Source organism: the organism of the source record quoted next, unplaced genomic scaffold (genome assembly GCF_019419815.1).
Source record: "Pyrus x bretschneideri cultivar Hongxiangsu unplaced genomic scaffold, Pyrus_bretschneideri_v1 Contig9, whole genome shotgun sequence".
NCBI lineage: Eukaryota > Viridiplantae > Streptophyta > Magnoliopsida > Rosales > Rosaceae > Pyrus > Pyrus x bretschneideri.
The window spans coordinates 702,041-728,136 of record NW_025999831.1 but is presented as its reverse complement, the minus strand read 5'-3'; the positions used below and the strand labels follow the sequence as shown (position 1 = coordinate 728,136).

The 26,096-nt window shown below is 37.7% G+C and overlaps 2 protein-coding genes and 1 non-coding gene across 6 annotated transcripts; all 3 read right to left on the bottom strand.

Annotated features, from left to right (window-relative positions):
• Positions 1 to 342: 342 nt before the first annotated feature.
• On the bottom strand, positions 343 to 2,606 carry LOC103944295 (PAN domain-containing protein At5g03700-like). The gene is given in 2 exon segments (XM_048576616.1): positions 343 to 1,603; positions 1,605 to 2,606. Coding segments are annotated over 2 exon segments (1,608 nt in total). The 5' UTR covers positions 2,391 to 2,606; the 3' UTR covers positions 343 to 781.
• A 6,995-nt stretch (positions 2,607 to 9,601) lies between these two features.
• Positions 9,602 to 9,682, bottom strand: TRNAL-AAG. Its single transcript has one exon. It is a non-coding gene; the product is annotated as a tRNA-Leu (tRNA).
• Positions 9,683 to 18,363: 8,681 nt separating this feature from the next.
• On the bottom strand, positions 18,364 to 25,437 carry LOC103944297. 4 transcript variants are annotated; one of them, XR_001952953.2, is made up of 7 exons: positions 24,679 to 25,436; positions 22,880 to 22,981; positions 22,329 to 22,586; positions 21,341 to 21,757; positions 19,079 to 21,010; positions 18,817 to 18,955; positions 18,364 to 18,649 (listed from the first exon to the last, which is right to left on the bottom strand). XR_001952953.2 is itself a non-coding variant. In XM_009354721.3 (6 exons), the coding sequence occupies exons 1-6, from the start codon at positions 25,042 to 25,044 to the stop codon at positions 18,941 to 18,943; spliced, it is 3,081 nt and encodes a 1,026-aa protein (XP_009352996.2). In that variant the 5' UTR covers positions 25,045 to 25,437; the 3' UTR covers positions 18,713 to 18,940. The 4 variants fall into 4 exon arrangements, 3 of the variants coding, with proteins under 3 accessions (XP_009352996.2, XP_009352997.2, XP_009352995.2); XM_009354721.3 differs by lacking the exon at positions 18,364 to 18,649 and having other exon boundaries at positions 18,713 to 18,955; positions 21,341 to 21,748; positions 24,679 to 25,437; XM_009354722.3 differs by lacking the exon at positions 18,364 to 18,649 and having other exon boundaries at positions 18,713 to 18,955; positions 21,341 to 21,745; positions 24,679 to 25,437.
• Positions 25,438 to 26,096: the final 659 nt, after the last annotated feature.

The following is a 26,096-nucleotide window of genomic DNA, read 5'->3' as shown; positions in this document are numbered from 1 at the left end:
AGAAGTTTAGTTTGGGCTTGTGCGCGGGGTGGCAAATTGGCAAGGTTGCTGCCCACATAGTTGCCTTGTTTGTTGCCTTGCATGGTGGCTCATTCATTTGGGATGAGATTGGCCCGAACTTTTTCTTTAATATTCTTACTGTAGATATAAACATTGCAATTAAATTAGAATTGTCTATCTTTTTAAAATATATATATATGTTTTCTATAAACAGTTAATTTTATTGAATTATTTGTCAATATAATTACTATCAATGTCTTCATACTTTCATTGGAACTTAAGAATGACGACATTGAATTATCTGTGGATATAACTACTATCAATATCTACCATTACTCAATGTTGATGTATGATCTTCCTCATATATTATCCATATATAAAATGATTGTACAACTTGCATCGATACAAAGTCTTCGAAGGCGCACTAATCTCTGTAAAATATCACTACGAAATACTAATACATTACCAATGAGATTAGGCAGGGTCCACCGATCATATATCATACAAATTTAAATACAAAGATTAGGGCTTGGAACCCCACCATCACAAACACAAAAAGAGTTGGCCACCAACATCACTGTCGGTCAAAACTCCCATCCTCCAAAGGCCCCACACAAAAACATGTCATTCCGTACGTCATTGCCTAATGGCTCGTGTGGAATATACTACTTTTGTTTCTCAATCGAAATTACGACGGATAAGTTTTTAACATTTTTCTATCAAAGTCAGATATATTTTTAATTGTCAAATAATCGCTCTAAAAGACTGACTCAAACAAACATTAACTATTTTGCCCAACAATCTCAATGGACTTAAAGCTTGCGGACCCGAGATCCTTATACGGGCCGGGCGAAACACCGCCATCTTGACCCATGAACCTCTTCCCCGCTCCTCCTCTCTTCCTCCTCCACGCCCTAAACCTCCAAACCCCCACCACCCCAATAAATATCAAAAGTGCAACACAAACCACCCCAATCCCAACTCCCACGCCCACATTTATTTTCTTCCTTCCTGCACCCTCCCGCACCTTAAAATAACCCATCTTACTCTCATCCCCAACGCCCACCAAACTCTGGATCGGGTAATCAATCAAGTAACAAAACCCGGACCCGTTGTTGTACACCGCGCCCCAACAGCTACAGTTGCTTTCACAGGTTCGTTCGCATTCCCCATAAGACGACATCGTTTTATACCCCATCAACTCCTTGTACGGCAGCTCCACGCCGTTCCTCCTTAAAACCCAGAAGCTATTAATTTCCCCCCATCCGGAACCGCAGAAGTCGCCGCTCTGAACCGGAAAACACTCGCCGGACCGGAACTCCGTCTGGTTATCCAAACACGAACACGAACTGTTCCCGGCCTCGCACAAACCGAACGAACCGCATGGACTGGGAAGCTCGCACGTGGTGGCAATCGCCTGGAAATCCAAAGCCCAGTTCGAACCGCCCCAGTAATACGCCTTGAGGTTTCCGTCCGGTTCCAAACGGACTTTACGGAGGCCGTTGATTAGCCTCGGATAGGTCATGAACGGTTGGATGTCGACCGGAGCTGGGTTCCCGGTTTGGTACATTCCCATGAACCCGTCGGGCTCTACTCGGGCAGTAAATGGGTCCTTTTCCTTCGACGACTTGGGCCTTGACTTCCATGGCTTTGTGTTTCCAGTAAATTTGGTCTGCGTTTGAACCTGGTTTGAACTTCGCGTACAGACCCATGAAATCGTTGCCCAATCGCATCGAATATAGGCCGTTGGATGAGACAAGCTTCATGGTCGATGTGAAATTCTGGTTCTGGACGAGAGTATTTGTGGGAAAGTCAAAACTCTGCCATAGAACGTTGTCCTGGGTTGTTTGGATTTGGACGTTGGAGGTATCGAGGATTGCAACCCGGTCGCCGGTTTCGGTGAGAGTTGACCAGAATACGCTCGACTGGGGATCTAAGAGGACGATGCTGCCGTTGAAGAGGAGGGTCGTGCGGTCGGACCAGCGGGCGAGTTGCATCGGGTTGGCGAGCCAAAAAGGGTCGGAGGAAGGCACGTGGAGGAGCGCCAGAGCTAATTGGGTTTTGTTGACTCGGAGGAAACCCAGTGAGAAGTTGCCAGTTGGGTCGGTGAGCAGAGGTTGGAACGTTTGGATTGAAGGGTCTGGAGTGGCTTTGAAGCCTCTGGGAAGCTCCGCTTGGGCGGCGGCGACGCAAGGTGGCGAAGTGACGTAGAGTAATACAGTGAGTGTTATTAGAAGAAGCTGAGCTAAGCTCAGACGAGTCACTGATTTGGTAAACGTTTCCATAGTGAAAATGAATATCAGAGAAGAGAGAGAGGGAGAGGAGAGAGAGTGATGACTACAGAACAAAAGCAGCCATGGGAGGGAAACAAAAGGGCAGCAGCAGCTCATATATAACAATATTCTTCAGTTGCAAAACTCAAATGTTCTAAGAATTAACATTTTTTAATGAATTGTTAAGAGAAGTAGTGGTAGCAAAGGATGGTTTACAAAAAGCAACATGTGGATTACTACTAAAAGCATATAAATACTTACAAAATAATTGCTTCCATATTTGACCGTTTGCAACTTGCAATATTGTTTGGAATTGCAAATCTTCAACGCAAATTCTGCTTTGGTTCTTAAAAGTAAGTTTGTTTAAAATGGATGAGCCGCTGGGAGAGACAGAGACTTGTAGTTTTATTTAATTCAGGACATTTAATATCGTAGTATTTCATTTTTTATTACAAGTAGTATTCTATATTAAGCGATGGAGAAAATTTATGTTAACACATGATCCTTTTAGATCCATTAAAATAATGTATAGTTGTTTGGACCTAATAAATGGGCCTTGAGTTAGCCCACAAAAAATGAGAAGACTAAGATCCGACTACAAGCCAGCCCAAGAAATTTGGCAAACAGAGCACTATCCTAACAACGAAAGACGACCACTTCTAGCCCTGGGTCGTCTACGAAGTAGAAAGGACGAGTGCAGAACCGAAAGCTTTTTCTAACTGCTCAAGCCAATGACAGACCTGACAAATTTATGGCAAGGAGCTCTAAGGACAAGTCTGTTCTGACGTCAACTTCGAGCCACACGTTGGCCATCGACGAGAAAAGAAGTCTTTGAAGTGACATAAATGGTGGCAAGCATAGCGCTTGGCTAAAGTACTTTCCAACCACTCTTGGATGAGTGTTGCACTTGAGACGCGTCGACCCGGGAAATCATGCAAATGGACCTATCTAAATGTCACTTCCTCCCCACATGTCAAATGCACAATGGAAAAGTAGCTTATAGACCGCGCCTATGTATTCAACCCATTTATTGGTAAGACAATGAGAGAATTAAAGGCCCATGACTTTTAGAGGTCACTAAGGACCTATATAAAAGGGGCCGAGTACCCTTTTAAAGGCAATCAAATTCACAAGAGTAAAATACATTACATTGTATTGAGAGCTATTATAATCCACATCAAATATACTACAGTGGACGTAACCCATTTTTAAGGGTGAACCACTTAAATTCCTTCTTCCATAATCTAGTTTAATATCTCAAACCCACCAAGGGTTGATTGTACTGGTCTTGTGTTGACCTCCAAATTTTAAATTTGACAATTTGAACTCAAAACACAGTAAATTGAAGAGAAAAACATGGTCATCAAGCCATTCCATCACTTGCCTTCTAGTATTTCTTTATATATACCTTAATACTGGGCAACAATTAGAATGTTAATAATTAGTCAACTATTTTTTGTGTTAATTAGTGAAAACGACATATTGTTTTCTTCCATGTTTGGTTTCTTCGCTATTCCGATACAACTGTTTTATGACTTGGGTGGGTGTTGGACATAACCATTTCAAAGTAGGAGAAGGTTGGCACTTATATGAATATCGTTGAGATTCTAGAAATGTTTGTTGGGGTTGGCTACTTGCTATCGGCAGCACTTTGAATAATCTATACATATGCATATGAAAGCAGCCTAATATATACATGCCATCCTCATCCAATCCCAACATCACTAAATTGAAATCAAACCAAAGATCGAACTTATTCAAGTGAGATCTATCTACAAAATTTAGTCAACCACCTTTTACGTTATTCCATTTCAACGTTTTCATATTTCGTTTACGAAATGCTAGGTCACATAACAAGCTGAATGACAAGTTCTATCAAGTATAAGCTTTAAGATAAATCATGTCAAGAATCAGATTCTTTTCCATTATAACCAAAAAGGACACATATAAATGTGTGTATTTTAGTTTCTTGAATGTTTCTCTTTTTTTTTTTTTTTACAAATGGTAGTATTAGTGAGTTTAATTGTTAGTTGTTTGGGGGGATGGAGATCAGTGGAGATCGAACTTGCATTAGGGTGCATAGGCATAATTGTTTTCTGCTACTATGATAAAGCGTCATTTGCTTAGGTTTTTGAATGTTCAATGTCAAAAATTCTTTCATGTTATATTGTAGAATTTTTAATCTTTTTTTATTTTTAAGAAACATAGCGTTTGTGGATTAAATTGTTAAAGGTTAAAGGAGAGGAAAATATGTGGGGAACAAACCAGCATCAAGATGCATAAACATTAATATTTTTTACCACTGCTTTAATCGTTAGATCTAAATCATTATATCTTTGACCAAATTTAACGATTAAAACCTCTAAACTAAAACTATAGAATGCTCTGAAGTATACCAGAAAATCTATTTCCTTCATAAGAAGTCAATGAATTTGATTCATCTAATAAAGGGGCGCATCTAGAAGATATCTTCGTCGGGTGGGCGCTGGGGTTAACATTTACAAAAGCGCATTGAATCAAGGGTTGACTTGTATGCAAAAAGAAGTGGGTAAACTTCAATCTCGATCCAAGAATTTCAACATTGCCATTAATAGCCAGTTGCTTGTTGTTTGACCTAAACATGCAGAATACATATTGATTCAACCGATCGATAAAAAGATACCCTACCATGCATATCTCTCCAATTCAAGATATGCCTGTGTCATTCTATCTCGCTTCCAATATTTCGATCACTCTGCAAATATTTACGCCATTTTCCTCCTCTCTACTCTGATCTGCATTTCTTTGTTAAGGTCTTGACCTATGCACGTCTCAGCCTTTTCTCAAAGAATCAAAGCCTTGCCTTTCTCCAAGAGTAGAGAGCTTGCTAGCTAGAACTTGACTTTTGCCCATATATGATATATCTATTAGTTATCCCTGTCCCCCTCATCAAACAGACACGGATGGAGGTAGTGGCCTCACGTTTTCGCTATTTAAATGAGTTTTTTGTAGAAATAATATTTAAATGATACTTAAAGAATAATTGGTTCAGTTTATGAAAAATATTATGATCTGGATTCAAACGAGTGATTAATGTCTTATCAATTTATTCATTGATTAGCGCTCGAGAGGTGTTGTACTGTGTATATATGTACATCTAGGTAATCGTATATATGTATATCTCTGTATATAAACATATGAACAAATTAGGTCAAAGATGAAAAGGTATGAAGATATAATAAGGCATTTACTTGTCTCGATTGGAGAAAACATGAACCAGGAATATTATATTGGAAAAAGCAATTAAGATTTTATTCTGCATGTCTCAGATTTTTTTTTAGTAAGAAGAAGACAATAACATTGATAATTTAGAGTTTCAAACAAATATATCATTGGACTGATAAATCATGATATTTAGAAGTTTTTTGTGAAGCAGCTGTTTGTACATTATCCAATGGATCTCGGCAAGGCCAACAGCTGCTGCAATGAAAGTATATGCATACTTTTTTTATCTTTTCTTTTCTTTTCTTTTTTTTTCTTTTTTGAAGGAAACAATTGTGTATTTCATTCATCTCCATGGGAATAGTACATCGAAGGGTTACACAGAAGGGGAGCAGTCCGCAACTAATATATCAATGATAATACTAGGGGGATGATCCACCCATTCAACACACTGATAGATTGAGAAGCCGAGACGAGCTAGTCTATGAGCTGCGCCATTGGCTTGACGACGAACGTGGGTGATAGCAACTTCAGTGACTACCGGAACCAGCGACTTGATGTCTTCGATTAGTTGTCCAAGAGGTGACAGGTTAACCGAAGGCTGCCGCAAAGCTTCAACAATCTGAAGTGAATCTGACTCACAAAGGATATTAGAGAAACCCCTTTCGAACACCCAGATCAAACCAATTCTGACCGCCATAGCTTCAGATTGAAGGGGGCAATAAACCTCAGGGAAGCTTCGGCACTTAGCAGCCAAGAAGCCTCATGTTTCATTCCTCACAATTAAGTCGTAGCCCCCTGAAAATTTCTCTCGGTTCCAAGAGGCATCAATGTTAAGTTTGAGACATCCCCAAGGGGGGTAGCACCATTTTGTTGAAGTTTGCATGGGAGGGCTAAAGGTCGGTTTTTCATTAGCCGATACAAAGGCTAGCCACCTTGGGTCACAGTGACGTCCGAAGGATTACAATTGGAATTCCAGAGCTTCTCATTTCTAGCTCCCCATAGCGCCCAGCATATCATCATAAAGGATTCGAACAGGCCAGGTTTGAGCAACTCCGCAATGTCCATGACCCAAGAGAGGAAGGATGGAGGGGAGGAGTTCCGAAGCAAACAGCCAAAGTGGGACGATAACCAAGCACATTTAGCAAAGGGGCATTCCTTCACTTAGTGAAGGATTGTTTCCTCGGGGTGGTTGCACATCACGCACGGCAAATCAGTCGTTATATGGCGCTTGGACAGGTTCACTTTGGTGGGGATGATGTCGTTACAGAGGCGCCACATGTAAATTCTGACCTTAGGATGGACATTTGTGCGCCAGATCTTGGACCAAAAGATGGATCTTCTGTTAGGATTTAACGACGAGGCCCCCGAGTTGCTTGGATATAGCTACTCCCGAGCTAGGTGATAGGCACTCCTTACAGAAAATCTCTCACCCTTCTCATGGTGCCATGTTAGCAAATCAGCGGAAATGTGGATACTCAGGGGCATGGTCCGGATGGCATTGGTTTCCGACTCGGACAATAGGGAAGAAACCAAATCGAGTTTCCACGAATTAAACGTGGGACCAATCAGCTCACTTACCAATCGAAAGGACGAATTAACCGACTTAGGAGTGAAAATTCGAAATCGACCTGGCAATGGGATCCATGGAACCTCCCAAATTTTTAATGAGCTACCGCTGCCCACTTGCCACCTAGATCCCAGGGATAGAATGTTCCGAGCTGCACAAATACTCTTCCAGGTGTAGGAGGCATCGGTCGTCACCTCAACCTCAAGGAAGATGCCGTTAGGAAAATACTTAGCCTTAAGAACTCTCGACACCAATGAGTTGGGATTTACGAGAATTCTCCATCTTTGTTTGGCTAGAAGGCTGAGGTTGAAAGCATACAAGTTCCGCAATCCCAAGCCATCATCAGATTTCGGGATTCAAAGTTTTTCCCAAGAAAACCAGTGAGTTATTTTCCCTCCCTCAATATCATTCCACCAGAAGGAAGCAATTAGTTTGTTTAAGTCATCGCAGTAGTACTTACGCAGAAGATAGCAGTTCATAGTGTATAGAGGGATGGCAAGAGCAACGGACTTGATGAGAAGTTTTTTACCAGCAACACTTCGAATCTTTCATTTCCAGCTTTGGAGTCTCTTCCAAAGCCATTCTTTAATGTATGCAAAGCATTGACTTTTATTTCTTCCGACAAATGTCGGCATACCCAGGTACTTAGAGTGCCGGTCAACCACCTGAACGCCCAACAAGGCAGTCATCTTGCATTGCATAGAGCTTTTGATATTACGACTGAAGCTGACCTCACTCTCCTAAAGATTGACTTTTTGGCTCGAAGCACATTCGTAGAACGAGAGAATCTCATTAACCTGATGACATTCCGACTCAGTGGCCCTGCAAAATAGCAGGCTATCATCTGCGAACAGTAAGTGGTTCACACTTGGGCCGCAGGAACTGATCGTAACCCCCTGAATTTTTCCTTCCACTTCCCTTTTGGAAATAAGGCCAGATAGACCTTCTGCACACAACAAGAATAGGTAAGGAGAGATGGGGTCCCCCTGTCGAATTCCGCGAGAGGGGTGGAGATAGCCTCTTAGGCTCTCGTTGACAATAAAGGAGAACGAGACCAAGCACACTAATTCCATCACCAGGTTGGTCCATTCAGTGAAAAACCTATGCGAGTTAAGATACACCGAAAGTAATCCCACTCAATCTTGTCGTAAGCCTTGCTAATGTCCAACTTTAGGGATAAAAACCCTTTTTTTTCCCCGACGGCGCTTAGTGAGAGAGTGGGAGATCTCCGAAGCCAGCAGAGAATTGTCCGATATCAATCTGCCCGAAACGAATGCGCTCTAAGCTGGTGATATGATCACTTGCGCATCTGATCACTGCTCGTCCAAATAGAGATAGGTAAGGTTGTCCGGAGTTAATAATATAGAATTGACGAGTTGGAGGTCAATATATGAACAATCAAAACGTAATCGGGATGAGCTTCAGTCGATCGAGCTCAGTTAGATTAAATAGTCAATCATATTATATGAAACAATCACACTGTAACGTGATATTATTAATCTATTTGTTGTAATAATAGTGTGTATAAGTAATGCATCATTCATAATTCACGGACTTCTTGATGTAATATTTAAGGGGCTGCTTTCTTAAGCAGCTAGCAATATAATCTATGAAAAATATACAATACAATTCGTTTCGACTATTTTTTATGTGTGTTCGATTCTATATCTACATTTTCTTATTGAAGAAGGTGTATTTTTTCTCTCTACGCCACTGCAAATGTTTCACAGAACCCGTGAATGTTGTCGTCTTTGCATAAATACATATAGCCAGCATGGTCACGGTTTCACTGTGTTCTTTCAATTGCGGACTCGATCGATCAGTATTTTATTATTAAAGAGAGAAGAGTCACCAATTGGTATATGAAGCTAATTCTGTATCAAACTACCTGCTTAGTCAAAGCCTGGAAATTTAACATGATAAATTTGGAGTGGAAAGTTTATTAAGCCACCAAATAGATACGATGCTAATTGCTTTTAGTGCAGTCTAAAAGACTAGAAAGTTTGCAGACAATACCTAGGCACCTAGTTTACTACCAAATGACGGATTGAGATCCTATTCGAGTCTCACACTAAACTCTAGAGTCCAGGGATTGAGCAATTCGAACTGTTCAATTAAATTATACAGTTCTCATTAACTCATTTAACTGGTCTATTCCACAGACAAAATTTATCTCCAATGCTTTGATATCTCTCTCTTTCAGTGGTTCAAATTACTCAATTAGGGGACTCTGGAGTGTGTGATCCGGAGAGAATCACAATCTCCAAATAAATTAATGACTTAAAAGATTAATTAAACTCATTGCTTGTAAAGAATCATTTCTCCTTAACCCAAAGCCAAGATCTGTACCCAACTTTAGACAAATAAAAGCCCAAGATGAAATATAATTGGATTAAAGAAGACTACAAGATGATCGAGAGTTCCCGAGCTCCTTTCTTTTTTTTAAATTTCCTAAATCCCCACACAAAACTACAAAATGTATTGGGCCTTTTATAATTAAAATTCGTAATGCGTTGGGCCCAAAACAGTTACAAACTTTTTTGAAAAAAAGTGGAAATGTTGAGAGTGGGATTTGAACCCACGCCCTTTCGGACCAGAACCTTAATCTGGCGCCTTAGACCAACTCGGCCATCTCAACTTTGCTGTTAAACGTCAAAAACAATATCAAAATAAAAGATTTGAATCAATTATCTCTTAGACAAATCATCCTAGTAAAAATGGTGGATGTATTTTATTTACAATACCAAAATTCCATTCGCGATTTTTTTTTTTTTCGAAAATCTGGAAATAACGTTTTCTTCAAACGCTAGTGTTGTACGTAGACATCATCCAAATATCAAAGCATATGTTTTGAAGTTAAATCTCAATATAATCTTTCTTTGCACCAATTCGATGTATAGTAATTGGTATATGTAGCTTTCACTGACCTTAAAGAAAAAAGGAGATTAGACGTGGGTGTTATCATATTAATTAGTGACTAAGTTCAAATTTCACTTCCCACATTTTAGATATCACCTAGAAAAATAAAAAATTATCCCCTCATAATGAAATTACGAAAATGAGATTCACTTCAAATTTCACTTCCCACATTACAGCTAATGTCTTAACCTTCAAGCAAACGGTTGATTGGTTTTACAAATATGATCTTCATCCTAAACTCATTACGTTTATGTTCAAACTCTTCTTCTTTCTTATTTTAATATAACTTAAATTAATAATATCATTTTGTCAAATAATAATACGGTAAAAGAAAGTAAAAAAAAAAAAAAAAAAAAAGAACTTGGCCATCAATTGAAAAACAGTAGCATGTCGGGCTAGGGCATCTTTCTTGTTTTTATGTCAATTTGTGGGGCATGGTCTAGCATACACATTTCCCAATTTGACAAGGCTCACCACTAATCATCTTAAAAGTGGATCTGATGATGACAGGGATATGACACCGACCATATCTTCAATCGTCGTGGGAAGTTGTTGGAATCATATGATCGGACCGGATCTTCTCCTAACTCTCTTTGTAGTGATCTAAGAATCAATTAATTGTATTCGTTTATCGTATATCGTACGATCAGTTTTTGTTAAATATTATTTATATTTAATTTCAAATAAATAATTTAAAATAATTTATAACCGCACGATGTATAATAAATGGGCACGATTAATTAATCTTTCAGATCTCCACAAAAATAATCTGGAGAGGATCCTATTTTCATATGATTATACATTAACTCCCCCATACACTTTGAAGAGTGAGCTGGCTATGGAAGCCACTCAGCAAAATCCGCGTGGAGATTAGATTCATGCATGTATCAAGTTGTACTGTTGATTCGACGCAAATAAATTTTGAAAATTTTAACGAAAAAAAAATATATATTTAATTTAAATAATCTTCTGAATCTCCACAAAAATAATCTGGAAGGATCCTAAAACACTTTGAAGAGTGACCTAGTTATTGAAGTCACTCAGCAAAATCCACATGGAGATTAGATTCATGCATGTTTCAAGTTGTACTCGTTGATTCGAACCAACTGAGCAAATAAATTTTAGAAACTTTAACGAAAAGCTTTTGGTGTTATTCATTTTAACAAAAAAATCATATTTTTACACTAAAAAATCAATCATGATACTATTTATTTTACTCTTTATTTTATCTTTATCATTAAAACTCAAAGTTTCAAAACCCTTTTTATTAGTTTTCATATAAATCTTTTGTCATCCTCTTCGGTTTTTATTTGGGGTTTGGGGCTTGGCTGGATGTTCGTATATTTTCTTTGGTTTTCATGTGGTTAGGTTTCGGATTTCAGCATGATTTGGGATTGGTGTGGTTACGTAATCTTATACAATAATCTTCATGGTGTAATGGTGTTTGCGGTGCTCTAGCTTGCTTCGTTGTGGCGGCGGCGGCTTTGGTCGATACCCTGGGTGGTCACAGTAGTGCTGCTACGTGATATTGGTGGTCGTTGTCCACTCGGGCTATTTTCTTTTAATTGGACTTTCGTGCTCTTTAGGTCATGTTGTAGTTTACTGTTTATTATTTTAATATCTTTACTCTTTAATCAGATGGATCATGATTCTTTTCTAGTCAAAGGTTGAGAATCCTCCTGATCAAGTTCATTGGGCATTTGAAATTTTATCCAACGGCTACAATTATTATAACTTTTAGAGGAACCCTCTGTTTGTAGCCGTTGGATAAAAGTTCAACGGTCCGATGAGCTTGGTCAGGAGGATCCTCACCTTTGCTCAAGAGAGGATCCTGATCCTAATCAGATCTGTAGAAGTTGTGGTGTATGCTTTCTTTCGATGGAAAGTTACATATCAATTTTTTATCATGCCAATTTGTTGGGCTACTAGGTTTCTATCTCTATAACATTTTCTTCTATTAATAAAGTTCATGTTGACAAAAAGAAAGAAGTTGGACTCGTTGATTCTTTGATCTCTATATGAAATTTTGGCCTTTCAAAAGTATCATCGATATTATTGCTGCGCTATAGTCAGACTTAAGTCAGATGATTTTCAATGTTTTGAATTTTTTTGTGATAACAAAATTCAAATCATTATATGCCATTCATAGTTTACGTAATTTGTCAATTGAATCCCTTTCGATGAATAGTAACAAGGAGATCCCTCTTAGTAAAAGAGAGAGAAGCATATCTGGGTAGCTAGTGATGTCGATCTGACGATACTGCTAGTCAAAAAGTTAATTTGTCTACACTAATTAAAACGAGATTAATTTCATGCATGTTGTCGAGCTCTAATTGAAACGAGACTGAGAGGCTGATTGAAGGTGAAATTAAAAAATAGGACAATTTAGGAACTGATTAAATAATCCAATCCCCCCCCAATAATTTGTTGAAATTTTGTTAACTTAAATATTTGATAAGTGCAAAAGGTTTAGAAAATCATATTTTAACAGATTATTGCCTAGATTTTTCAATTATGTCACGCTCAAGACAAAGTGATAAAGATATATACAGATTAACAGTTCCAGCATTAATTTTTGTTCTTTAGTTTTGATCTCACATTTTAAATTTAGAAAACTGATAAAAAGGGCTTGAAAACTTTAAGTTTTAACAATAAAGACAAAATAAAAGGTAAAGTAAATAGTACCAAGATTGACTTTTTAGTGTAAAAATATAATCTTTCGTTAAAATTCCCCTTAAATTTTTGTAAGTATCTAGAAGATGCAGACCTGGTCAATATTCTATATAATCTGTGAATAGGTATTGAGACCAACTCACATGTCTGGGTATACCGACATGTGGCTAGTAGTGGATCCTAAAAATACTATTGGAAAGTCAGTAAGAATAGTGCGCAGTAGGTGTAAATTTTTTGAACCGAATAACATGCAAATTGGTATTTCATCAAGTTTTAATAGGCTTGAGATTACTTGCCAAGTCATTGCACACATGTGAATAAATGCCAACATTAACTTCCAAGCAAGCATGTCGACTGATATCAATAGTTTTTGAGAGAGTATGTAACAGATGCCTGCATATGCTAAGTGAGCCTATTGACATATATATGTTATAGCAACACATACAAATGCATGAGGCTAGCAACTACCTTACTTAGTGCCCACAAAGACAATTCGTTGAGCAGTTATCAAAGACATGCATGTGGACAAAACTTCTCTCTCTCTCGGGTTTCCTCGCTCAGATATCCAGATGCAGGTAAACTGCGGGACTGGAGACGCAGGGTAGGAGGTAGAGGAGGGTTTCAGGGAAATTTTCAACTTTCCGATATGATAGAAACCCATCAACATTTAACCAAATCTCAAATGGAACTTTGGTATGAGAGGCAGGAGAAGGGCTTCACTGAAATTATATTAATTTTCAGTTTCACTAGACTAATGTAATTAGTTCATCTCTCTAGTAATAAAAGTCACCATCTTCAATCTCTGTGTATTTGGATCTGAACAATTAAAGTTTGGATTTTTATATACAAAGTGGTTAAACTCCAGTGTATCTTCACAAGTACGTGTGACTACGTAAAAATATCTGACTCGAAGAGAAATAAAAGTGTGAGAGATGAAGGGAGGCTTGTCAAGGTTTTCAACATTTTATCACCATGTCAACTTTTTCTTATAGCTCTTATAGATAGAAAATGAAAGGAAGGGGTATGAATCATGGTATTTAACAGATGAAGGAAGGGCCTCATTTACAATGAGACACAAGGAAACGTAAACAATTGACGAGCTATGATGAAATGTAAAGATTTAACGCGTCAAAGTGAAAAATGTAAAAATTTAATTAAACATTGTGAACATTATATAGATTCTATCAATTTAAAAAATAATGAGAAAAAACACTCAGTTTGACTCATCTACAAGGAACGTGTTATAAATATATCCTCCAATATTAGAAAGGACACTTAATCACGTACGTATTTGGAGTTTGTAGAAATTGGGACAAAGTTCATAAGTTGGGTAGCAAATTGTCAAATGGAAAAAAGCTGCGTAGGGCATACGTGCAGGTCAAGGAAGGCAGTCCAAAAGTTGACTTGGTTGACGATTTTTGTATTTGTGGGAAAAGACATGCTATTTCTCTTTCTTTCGGTGCATCTAAAGAGAAATCAGAAGCATCAGCAATGACCATAACAATGACATACACGTAGTACACAACGAAATTCTTATCTCACACACTATACCACACTGTGGGTTTGATGCTAAGTACCTGTAATGTCTATTTTATATTTGTTTCGTTCGACTGTATGAATTTTAAAATGTTACTATTTTAATTTTGCGTTATATTGTATGCATGTCAATAGATGTCAACAACTTTCGAGCGAGCATATGTCGATTGATGTCAATATTTTTTAGCGAACATCGTGACAGATGCCTGCATATGCTAATTGAGCCTATTGACATATGCGCATATCAATACATACAAAGGCATAACGCTAGCAGCTACCCTACCCCAGACCTTGAGTGGCAATTCGTCGAGCAATTAGAGGACAGCTTTCAAGGACATGTGGACAAAAATTTACACTTGTCTTTATCTCCCACTCTCTGGTTTCCTCGTTCAGATATCCGGATGCAGGTAAAGGGCGGGGCTGGAGACACAGGTAGGAGATAGAGTAGGGTTTCATGGAAATTTTCAATTTCCCGATATGAATAAACCCATCAACATTTAACCAAATCTCAAATGGAACTTTGGTATGAGAGGCAGGAGGAGGGCTTCACTGAAATTTTATTAATTTTCAGTTTCACAGACTAATATAATTAGTTTCTCTCTCTAATTGTTACAACATTTAATAAAAGTCACCATCTTCAATCTTTGTGTATTTGAATCTGAACAATTAAAGTTTGGATTTTTATATACAAAGTGGTGAAATTCCATTGGATTTCCACAAGCACATGTGACTCTGTCAAAAATCTGACTCGAAGATAAATAAAAGTGTGAGAGATATGAAGGGAGGCTTGTCAAGGTTGTAACATTTCTCTCCATGTTAGCTTTCTCTTATAGCTCTTGTAAACAGAAAATGAAAGTAAAGAAACTGCTCTGCAACGAGACACAAGGAAACGCAAGGATTTGACGAATGACGAGTTATGAAGAAACAATAAGATTTAATGCGTCAGGGTGAAACGTAGAGATTTAAAATTTCTAAAATACTCCTTATAATTAAGGAGTCGAATATGTGCTCCAACGTTAGAAAGGATAGTTAATCACGTACGTGTTTGGAGGGTTTGTAGAAATTTGGGACAAAGTTAATAAGTTAGGTTGCAAATTTTCAAATGGAAAACAGCTTGTCGGGCATGCGTGCATGTCAGGGAAGGCAGTCCAAAAGTTGACTTGGTTGACGGTTTTTGTCTTTGTGGAAAGACCTGCGGTTCTCTTTCTTTCTGTGCATCCAAAGAGAAAGCACAGAAGCATCAGCAATGACCATAACAATGACGAACACGTAGTAAACACGAATTTTTATCTCACACACTATACCACACCGTGGTTTACCTGTACTGTGTATATTATATTTATTTTGTTCAGGCGGTATAAATCTTAAAATGTTACTGCTTTCGGTTTTACATCAAATCTTCCATTAGCTCTATATACTTCAAGTTTTCTATTTAGTTCAACAATTATCTTTTATAAGTACTTTATATATGAAAAATGAAAAAACATTTACATAAAACAGGCGTATATAATATCATTACAAATACATAAGAATTTAAAAAGTACGCAATACAATATCTGAAAGAAAAAATCAATTGAACTTATGAAATTTACTTTTGAAATTATAGAAATCATGAATTAGTGAAGTGGGATTTAGAGGACAAAAGAAAGGGATATCAACTCATCACGGATTGTAATATGCGAGCCATATATTTTTTTTGTTTTGTACACGTTAGTAAACTCATTCTTGATTGAAGTAATATTTTAGAAAACACATGAGAAGTGAAGAATTAGAATAATTTCGTACCGTTCTAAGTAAATAAACATGTCAAAAATTAATTAGAAAAAAATAGTTAATCGCATTCTCAATCCCTCTCTTCCATATTTCTTATATCTTGTATTCATAATTTCCCTATTTCAATTGAATCCGGCATCAATTACGGTTATTATAATTTACTATTTCTCTAGTTTCCTTGCATTTTTTTATTAAAAGAAACCAATTGATGACGAAGCCACACGACAATTTACTCTTTCAAGACTCAGAAAAAATTTACTGAAGTATTTCAACATTTGAACATAAGCCTCCCGTATGAAGAAGAATTACCATAGAAAATTCCTAAATTTTATTTCTTGTCATAAACAAACAAAGGGAAGGAAGTGGGTAGACCCCATTAACTGTACTGCTTGTACTGCTTGCTTGGCCTTCCATGTGACTGAAACCCTGGCTTAGTTTTATTCATCTTATTTATACACTGCTTTGCTTCTCCTTCCCTTTTTTCTCAGAACACACACTCACCACCCAAAAGCCAAAAGCCAAAAGCCAAATAGAGAAGAGAACCCATCAAGCAGATGAAGAATAACCAAAACTTTCTCATATTTTCTCTCTTTGTTTTTCTTCTTCTCTTCAGCTCATCATCTGCTCGTGGTCGTCTTCTGCAACAAAACAAAGCTTCACTAACTGGAGCCGATGATTTTGCAAATGTAAGATAATAAATATATATCCCTCCCTCACCTGTTTTAATCTAGCCATGATTTTTTTTTTTGCGTTTTCGCTAGTTAATTATTATATTTTGATGTTCTTCTTTGATTAATTGTTTGTTGGGTTCGTGGTAATTTTCTTTTTAATTTTCCACAGCTGATGGGAGCAGAAGAATGTGATGAAAATGATGAAGAGTGTCTGCAGAGAAGGATGATTGCTGAAGCTCACTTGGATTATATTTACACCCAAAACCATAAGCCATAGACTTTGGATTTTCGCATCAAAGTTGTATAAGAAATAAGATGGATTTTCGCATAAAAGTTGTGTATAAGAAATAGTTGTTTATTTTTTTGTGTAAGAAAATATAGACTTATTTAGATGTGCTTTTAAAATGACTGAAAGTGCTTTTAAAGGAAATTGTTTTAGGTTCCAAAAACACTTGAAGTGTTTTCTGCAAAAACCATCATTTATGTGCTTTTTCAAGAAGCATTTTAAGTACTTTTTCAGGATTCACTTGCATATTTACTAAAAATTGGTTCTAAAAATATTTTCATCCAAAAGCATTTTCAGTCATTTTAAAAGCACATCCAAACAAGCTCTATAGTATCAAAGTTGCCATTTACTATTTCTTCCTTCATTATTGTGATAATTATTACGTCAATAAGTAATATCCGCACTTTATTTTTTTCATAGACACTTTTTTTATATTTTAAGCATAGAGGATTAAAACAGAAGTACGAAAATGTTAACGAAAGATCATAATTAAAAGTAGAAACAATTTTGGGAGCAAAATCCTTACCATTGAAATTTTTTTATAATTAATTTAGGATCACATTCTCAGAAAGAGGAATTCATGACGTTAAATAATTGAGCAAATAATAATACTGAATTATTGAGAGAGAGAATCATTCAAAGTGGGATGAGGGATGTAAGAAAGTGCATGTGGAATAAGAAAAACGTCTTCATCATTCATGCATGTGGTGGCACATGCAGGCTCCACACACGTACCATGTCACCACCGTAACAAAATTTCTTGCAGAACCAGTCGGCATGAAAGAGATTGATGTACGAAACATAACGTAATACATGACGCTAACTTCTTATGCGGTTTTTACTTTTTACAATCGTCAGGTCAAACGAACTGAATGATATCAAAGAACAAAAATTAACAAATAGTGCTTGAATAGTACCATCCTAATTTGTTTTCTAACGTCCAAAACCATTTGTGATCAAAACTCCTTGTGTATCGACAAGAATATAACCCTTTACGATTAAGCCTCGTCGGTTTGTTGTCTAGGATTGATCAAAACTACTTTGGTATTGACATGAACCTAACCCTTTTACGGGTGCAATTATGCCTCGTTTGCTGTCTAGAATTGAATTGTAAAGGATCATTTTATATTTAAGGTATTCTTGAGATAAGAGAATAATAATTTTGTATTTTGAGAGAAATTAGAACGGGATTAGACATGAAAAAAAAAAAAAAAAAAACCCCAATCCCTCCTAATCCACCAACTTTGAGGAGCATTGGAATAGATAAACTTTTTAAACAAATATTTCATCTTCTACCTTCAAGTTGGATACAATTTTTTTCATTACTTCTTTCGAGATACCTTCAATATAGTAGTTTACCCATTCCAATTCAACCCAAGACGAGTCAAAAAGCAAACACGACACAAAAGGCAAAAAAATGGCACACTAAATCATATGATGAAAAGATGCTATCCTACAAAGTTTGGGAAGGTAAAGTAACATTTATCCATTATCTTTCCACAAACATCGAGAGTAGACAGTATTCAACTCCAAAGGCTATAAACTACACCCACAAAAAAAAAGTAAAAATTGAAAACATAAATTATAAAAACATTGCTCCACTAATGGTACCATGATACAGAGGCATCCCTCAAGGGCCACAAACACATGCCGATTGTGAAGCTGGAATGCTTTCGTTCGGAGGATCGGAGGTGTTTTCGTTGTTGCACTAAGATCGGACGACGACTATGGTATCAAGCGCAAATCGCTTCACAGAAGTGAAAAACAAGAACAAATATAGCAAAACATCAAAAGCACATAAGAGAAATCATTGAGATGGAAACTATCTGGCAAAGGGATGTATTTCTTTTCCTCTAAAACTTTGAATTAAACAAGAAGAAAATTGTAGAGGAGGAGCTAGTTGAAAGCTCTCACCACTATTTTGTGGCGCACGAAAAAGAGGTATCGAAGATTCACATCTAAAGACACATTAATCTAAAACCTGGAATTCCCTCAAAAGTTCAGAATGCATGGAGTTTTGTCTCTTCAGCTTCGAGCGCTAAATTTCCGGTTCCTTGCAAAAAGTAAGAGGCAACATCTTAACATCTAAAATCGATAGTTTATGGTAGAAGACTAATAAAAGAAGGGCCAAAACATTGACAATTATTTTGCCCATACTTAACTAACAAGAGCTTACCAATTTAACATGGCTCAGCAATCCCAAATCAGAGAGTGAACTTTCCACTGTACAATTTACATGCACAATGGGACCCTTCAAAACACTCTCCTCTGTGGTTTCCATCTCACCGGCCCCAGATGGAATACTCATGTACGAAGCTCCTTTGAACATCCATTCATCCCTTTCTTGACGATAAAAATCTTCAAAAATATCACCACATATAACACATGCACATTGGTTTTCGTCTGCAGGAACCATGGGCTCGTCAATGTCCATCGTCTCATTAGGCTCGTCTATTGAATTGTTGGCCTCAGGTACCAAAGGGTGTCCTGCTTTTCCAGCAACCCAGCTGGTTAAATTTGGATACCACTTCCTTGATGCCATAGCTGAACCATTGGCTTTGGGATTTTTCGAAGCATGCCATTCCAAGTGTCTCTCAAGTCGTTCTCTAAGTTTGAGCTTAAGGCCACATATGCTACACTTATGTGGAAGGTCATTAAAAAGTTCATCAATCACGGCTGGATGGAATTCTCGGATTTTATCTGGCTTAAACTCAACGCCAATGAGGTTTCTTATTTCTGTCTTGGTAATTTGAGGTAAGGCAGCAGATGTTTTAGCTGCAGGTTCTGGGAGAGATGCATCATCAGTTCGAGATGAAACAGGAAGACTTGTTGAAACTGAAACTGGAGACACTGACACTAAACTGGTGGCAGGTCCACCAAGGCTCTTGCTTTGCAGTTCAGTCGGCTTTTGGGATGGCACAGGAGTGAGCGACTCTGACTTTGATGCAGATATCAAACCCTTTGCAACTAAGGAGCTTAAAAGGCTAGAAATTGGATCCGAGGAATTATTCACCACAGTTGAAGAACTTGCTGACGCACTACCCTCGAGAGATGAAGGAGGTTGGCTATGTGAAAGTGGCAGATGGCCTACCTTCTTCTGTGATACATTTGAGGAAGCTGGTGAGTTATCACCAGAAAGGCGACCTGATGTAAGTGCTGAGGCAACCTTGGACCCTGGGAGTGCAACCTGAGTAGGGGGAGGTCCACTTGGAAAGGGAGACTGAACACCTGACAGTGATGGAATATGTCCCATGTCCCGAAGATTCAAATTCGGTAGGCTACCACTAATTGATTTGTTAGATAAAATTCCAGTCTTCATAACGGCAGCCAACAAACTACTAGTGCTCAACTGTCCTGAGGTTTCTGCAGCAATGACATTTGAATGATCTGGTATAGAATCTCCAACAGTTGACGGAGTTGAAAAAGTGGAGACCGGTAGCACATGGGGCTTCTTAGTGTGACCGAAAGATTCAGACTCTATACTGTCTGGTTGTTGTTGAGAGGCATATTTGTGCCTTGATTGGATGGCAGGAATTGACAAAGATAAATCTTGAGGCTGTGATTTTGCTTTGCTACCCAGTCGAGCATTGGGAGTTGGGATTGGCAAAGGGTCCTCAGCAAGGTCTTGCTCAGCTAAACTTTGCAAATGATGACGAGGGTGTTGTACTGTTGATGTAGGTGAGGGAGAATACTGGTGCATCAGTGACTGCCCAGATGGTGATGCAGCTCTCACAGACTGAAGTTGCTGCTGTTTCCCTAAAGCTCCAGTAGGCCCTGATGCTGCACTAAATCCAATACTTGACGCTCCAATGCGAGAAGATGCTACTTGTGCTCTACTTCCCATCCTGGCCACAGATAAATCTCCACTTGTCGATAGCCCACTTAAACTTGAAGCATAACGATCTGAGTGAACCGAACTAATGACAGGAGTACCAGAAGGGGTCAGCCTGTCAACACCGATAGAGTCCTGCAATGTCCAAGGTGATGACATCCGGTGACCAAGAGCAGATGGGTCCTTCTGTTCAGTAGGGTCAGCAGAGGTATCCGGATCAGCTGTTGATGCATAATCATTTACACTTTTTGGTTTACGAAAATGACCTCCAAACCCCTGAGAATATGAGCAATTTCAAATAATAAGATTTTCTTCTATTTTTTTTTCAAAAAAAAAATATCCTTAAATGTAAGAGGCAGTTTGTGCATCCTAGAGGTTAAGATAAGTGTGAAAGTAAAAGCATTGTATTGATCCCAACAGGATCTGCCCAGTAACTATGTCAGTATTGTGTAAACTGTAAACTCTTCTGAGATTTAGCCAGCTATCCAAAAAAACTTGTCCTTGTATCTACCTCCACACTTTGTGGCTGAGAAATTAACATGTGAACCGGTAGGTAATCAACCTTCAGGTCCCAATTTTTCAATCAGTACAAGCAATGGAGCTTACCAATCTCTCTGAATCATCAGAGGCCCAGTGATCTTTTCTTGAGTTACTAGAAATATCTGAGGGGCCATGATCTGTTAATCTTGAGTTCATATCATCCCACATGAACTCCTCTTCCTCAGAATTCTTCCAGCTACTAGAAAGCCCACCACCATTTCTAGTTGCAATGCCTGGTGCTGCCTTTAAGCGAGGATCAGCATTAGCAGATTTAGGCGCCGAGTAACTTGCAAGTCCATGCCTGATATTAACACCATTTCTTTGGGTGGATAGTGTTTCTGTAATCTTCCCACCAATTCTTCCAATTCCTGGGTTTGAATTCCTGGGAAGATCAGAACCATATTCATATTCTCCATATTCAGCATCAATGTTCTTCTCATGAACACGCTCGCTAAGTGCATCTGCATTGGACTGCTGCAAATTCTGCAAATGTTACCTATCATGAGCTGTGAAAAAAAAAAGGACAATAATACGCACATAATATCAAATTTTACTTAACATTCATGCATTTTAACAGTAGGATCATCATCAATTGAGTTTGCCATAGCCCTAGAAAAGTCACTAGCCATTCCTTTTGCCTTCATACCAAAAACCAGCATAAACGAAATAAGTAAAAGCACTTATCTTTTCATAAGGAGCATGTGGGTAAATCAAGGTTGTACGAAGAAAACATATATTCTCAGATATCAAGTCATCTGGTAAAGGATCAAGATACTTCTGGAAAATATAGCATAACTCCAAACTATAAGAGCAATATTCTATGAATAAACTCCCTGAATAAATAAAAAGAGCAACATAGAAGTTTTAGAACCTACCATAAGAGTTCTAATTTCCAGTGTTAAAAAAGGTCATCAGAGTATAGTTTTCTGATGTTATTATTTATTTGTGATAACTTTTAACAATCCACCACTAAATCTTGGAACATCAATACTAGGTGGTCAAAACTCAAGAGATGTGAATCCACATCCATAATTGACTTCAGAACTCCACTTACCCTAGTTGGCTGCTGAAGACGTTGCCTTTCCAAATATTTGGGATTCACATGAATGCTATGTGCTTGTCGCTGTGACTGCGAATCTGGTCTTGATGTTGCTGCTCCAGTGGATGAACCATTTGCCGTAGAAGAAAATCCAAGTTCTTTCTCAATCATCTGAAGTGTCTGAGCAGGAAACACTCCTTTCCATGTTCCAAAAAGATGTCGCATACTTTGATGTATAGGAGGTTCAACCTGCCTATATGCCTTGCAGAACACCTATAAGTTCAAGAGAAAGGCAAAGAATTGGCCAAGTAACTAACAAAGAATCAAGTCTACCGTGAGTTGTGACAAATACGGGTAGCAAGGACGTAGTGTGCAAACAAACATCTTTTTTATTTGAAAGATACCAGGTAATGGGTTAGCAGTGAAGATCAGGAACAATACATGTCAAAAGAAAAAAACAAAAACAAAAAAAAAACAAAAAAAAAAAAAACAAAACAAAAAAAAAAGAAAAGCATGCTTTCCATCAACTAGACAAAGCATGCTGAGAATCAAGAAAGAAATCTAACCTCAGGGAGTCTGACAGCAAAATATTTGATATAATCCCTTCCGATATTCTTTACAATACTGTCCAAAAGATAAAGTGATGGTAACTTCTGCTCGCTAGGAACCTGCAAATTACTTTCTAGAATTAGATATTATACACTAGATGCAGCCAGTATTGTTTAAACAAATAAGCAATTAATAAACCAATGGCCTAGAACCAATGTTTCCCAAGAGAGTGTGGAAGGGGAAGGAGAATTTGTGTCAGTTTAGACTCTTCAAACACATTTATAAGATATCAAAAGCAACATAAACTGCACGTATAATCACTTCTAAACTATCCCATTGGGGGGCAAAACTTAGGCTCTTAGGAGAAAATACAGTAACTAGAATAATGCGAGTGATATTCATTCATTTATTTTTACAGTCATATTTTATGACTTGTTTTCTCATGTGTCCTCAAAAAGCTTGGCTTTCTCACTCTAGTTTCTGTCTCACAAGGATTTGAGTCATTTCCTTATGGGAACAATGAAAACTAACAAGACATCCTTCACTCTGCCACTCCTAGATAATATAACATGTATAGAAACATCTCCAGGCACCTAATAATCAGAAGATACACTCAGCTAGAAATGGAATGTGTGCTATCAGAACCCTAAAGGAGAGCAATTCCAGAGTGCAATAATAGACCGAACATCTAAATCTATTTGACGTATATAAGTGTATATAAATGTACTGTACATTGTATATTTTGGTGGTAATCACACTGATAAATCAAATATGCCCTCCATCTTTCAAATGTAAGGATGTCAATGAAATTGGCACCATCACTTTAGTGCTCTAACAAAACCTGAGGTTTGTATGTATTCTCTGTTTTGTCAATCTGACAGTCTTTAATTACCACCAGAAGATCAGTATAGCAAGATAATTACCACTGAGCAAAACCATATGAGATCATGCACCTGCAGAGTCAGCCATCGAAGTCTTGCAGGGCATTACCATCAGGTCTAAAAACTCCCCAAAACTCTATCCGAATAAGGTTCTTACATACAACCACAACATATAATGCTGATTTTCTAAACATAGCAGCATCTGTAAGGCTATGAAAGTGGTTTTCCTCCCCTTTCAAATGCTGAAGCGTTGTTGTAACAAGAATAAAACAGCTATATGCAGAGATTTTCAGTGAAACCCGTAGGCCATAACCATAAGGATGTGATTTATTCATTCGGTTTTGAAACCTGCTCCAGCTCATTCCACAAAACCCATTTAATCACAGAATGTCAAAACTATTCTCATGTAGCTACATACAGCCTCATTTGCGTGCAATGGATTAAACAAATTCCACGCAGGCAACCAGAAAATGATGAAGTGGAACTTGTCAAACCTGGGGGAATGTCAGGAAAACATATTGATTACACGTGCAATGCCTGACCAATGTTAACTCCAGCCAACCCCTCAACTCAGTATCATACAGGAAAAATAAGAATGAAATTGGATGTTCATTACTTCAATAGGCTCACTGGCGAATACAAACATTCTCACTCAGTCAAAACTAGATCACCACACATAGCACAAACCTTTATTATTTGCATCAGGAAATTAAACAAACATTTAACTGGGGACAAGCTTTCGGAACAAAAAATTTCACTAAATTATCGGCACAACATAAAACATGAGTAAGAGCGAGCACTAACACATTTTAGTTCTCCTTTCGCACCTCCATCCCTTTCTTTTTCATTGTACAAGTCGAATTCAAACAACCGGTGCCATAACCAAAAATATAAAACACAAATACAGCTATATACAGTGTAAAGCTGAGTTTCACCTCAATAATGTGGCTGCATACAGTTGCCGCCACCGCCTTCGCTGCGTGGAGGTTCTCACCAGCAATTATCGTCAGATTGGTAATAATTGGCTTTGAATTGAAGGTGAGCTCCGCCAACGCCGTCTTGTACTGGCTCACAAGCTCCTGATGCTGCAGTGGCTGCGGCACATAGCCCCCACCCCCGCGATTCGGGTCATCGCTCCCGGTGTCTCTATCACTCACTCTGAATCTTGACAGCACTGGATTAGCTCCCCCACCAGGTCTCTGCCCAAAAGCTCGGCCATTCGGGTTTTCGGCCAATCGGGGCTTCTTCAAGCCTGGTTCATTCGATCCGCTAAACGGCCTACGCGAGCTCTCCATTTCCATCACAGTCTCAGAAATCAAAACCCTAACCCTAAATCCCTAATCTTCGATTACAAATCAGCCATCTATAAAAATAAAATAAAAAAATCAATCCAAAATTGTATACTACCAACAGCGAAAGGCCTAGTTATCGACACGATAATCAAGAAAATCAAAAATCCCTAAATACATGGATAATTATCAATATAAACCCTGATTCTTATTACAGGTATACAAATTAAATTGAAAAATAAAAGCAAAAACAAAATCGAAAAATTGGAGCGGAGATTGGAGCGTTATTGGTGGAATAAGAAGATTGGGGAATTGGGAATTAGGGTTAGATTTAGAACAAGGACATGGGGAGGAAAAGTGTGTGCATCTGTGTGTGAGGAAGATATATTATATAGCGGGGAAGGTCGTTTAAAGACAATTAAATTAAAAAGAAAAAAAATATAGGAAAATGAGCTTTCAATCGAGAAATAAAAGAAGGGTTATTTTCTCTTTCCTTTTTTTTTTTACTTAAAATACAAAAGGTTATTTTGAATTTTCTTTTTCAAACAAAAGTTGGGGAAGAGATCCGGATCTCTCCACAAAAACCCACCAATCAATTAATCCGGGATCTTAAAATTTGATTCAATGGTAAAATTATTATAACTTTTAAAATGATCTCTTGTTTGTATCTGTTAGATCAAATTTTAAAGGTCCGAATTATTTGATTGGTGGGCGGGAAAGATCTGGAAATGATCTCTTCCCCAAAAGTTGGCCCTCATGATAAGATAAAGTTAACGTATCATACATATACGTACGAACATATTTTTTAAAAATACTTACATTTTTTGTACAAATATCAATGATTCGTTAAATTGCACGTCTTTTAGTACTTCAACCTATGATACAAGTACTAACATATTTTTCACGTCTAATACACGTTATTTAGATATATTTTCTAGGGTTGGAAAAAAAATACCAAAAATCTCAAACCGAATCGAAAAATTCCCGAAACTGAACCGAAAAAATCCCAAACCAAAAATCCAGATAATTTCGGTACCCAATACCTAACCAATCCCAAAATTTCA

What these genes read in the sequence shown, in the direction of transcription:
- LOC103944297 (XM_009354720.3), bottom strand. Translation starts at nt 25,044, where the DNA reads ATGGAAATGGAGAGCTCGCGTAGGCCGTTTAGCGGATCGAATGAACCA. An exon ending in TTGCTGTCAGACTCCCTGAG is followed by an intron (nt 22,587 to 22,879) that starts GTTAGATTTCTT and finishes TTGAACTTATAG; the next exon opens with GTGTTCTGCAAGGCATATAG. An exon ending in GTCTTCAGCAGCCAACTAGG is followed by an intron (nt 21,758 to 22,328) that starts GTAAGTGGAGTT and finishes TAACATTTGCAG; the next exon opens with AATTTGCAGCAGTCCAATGC.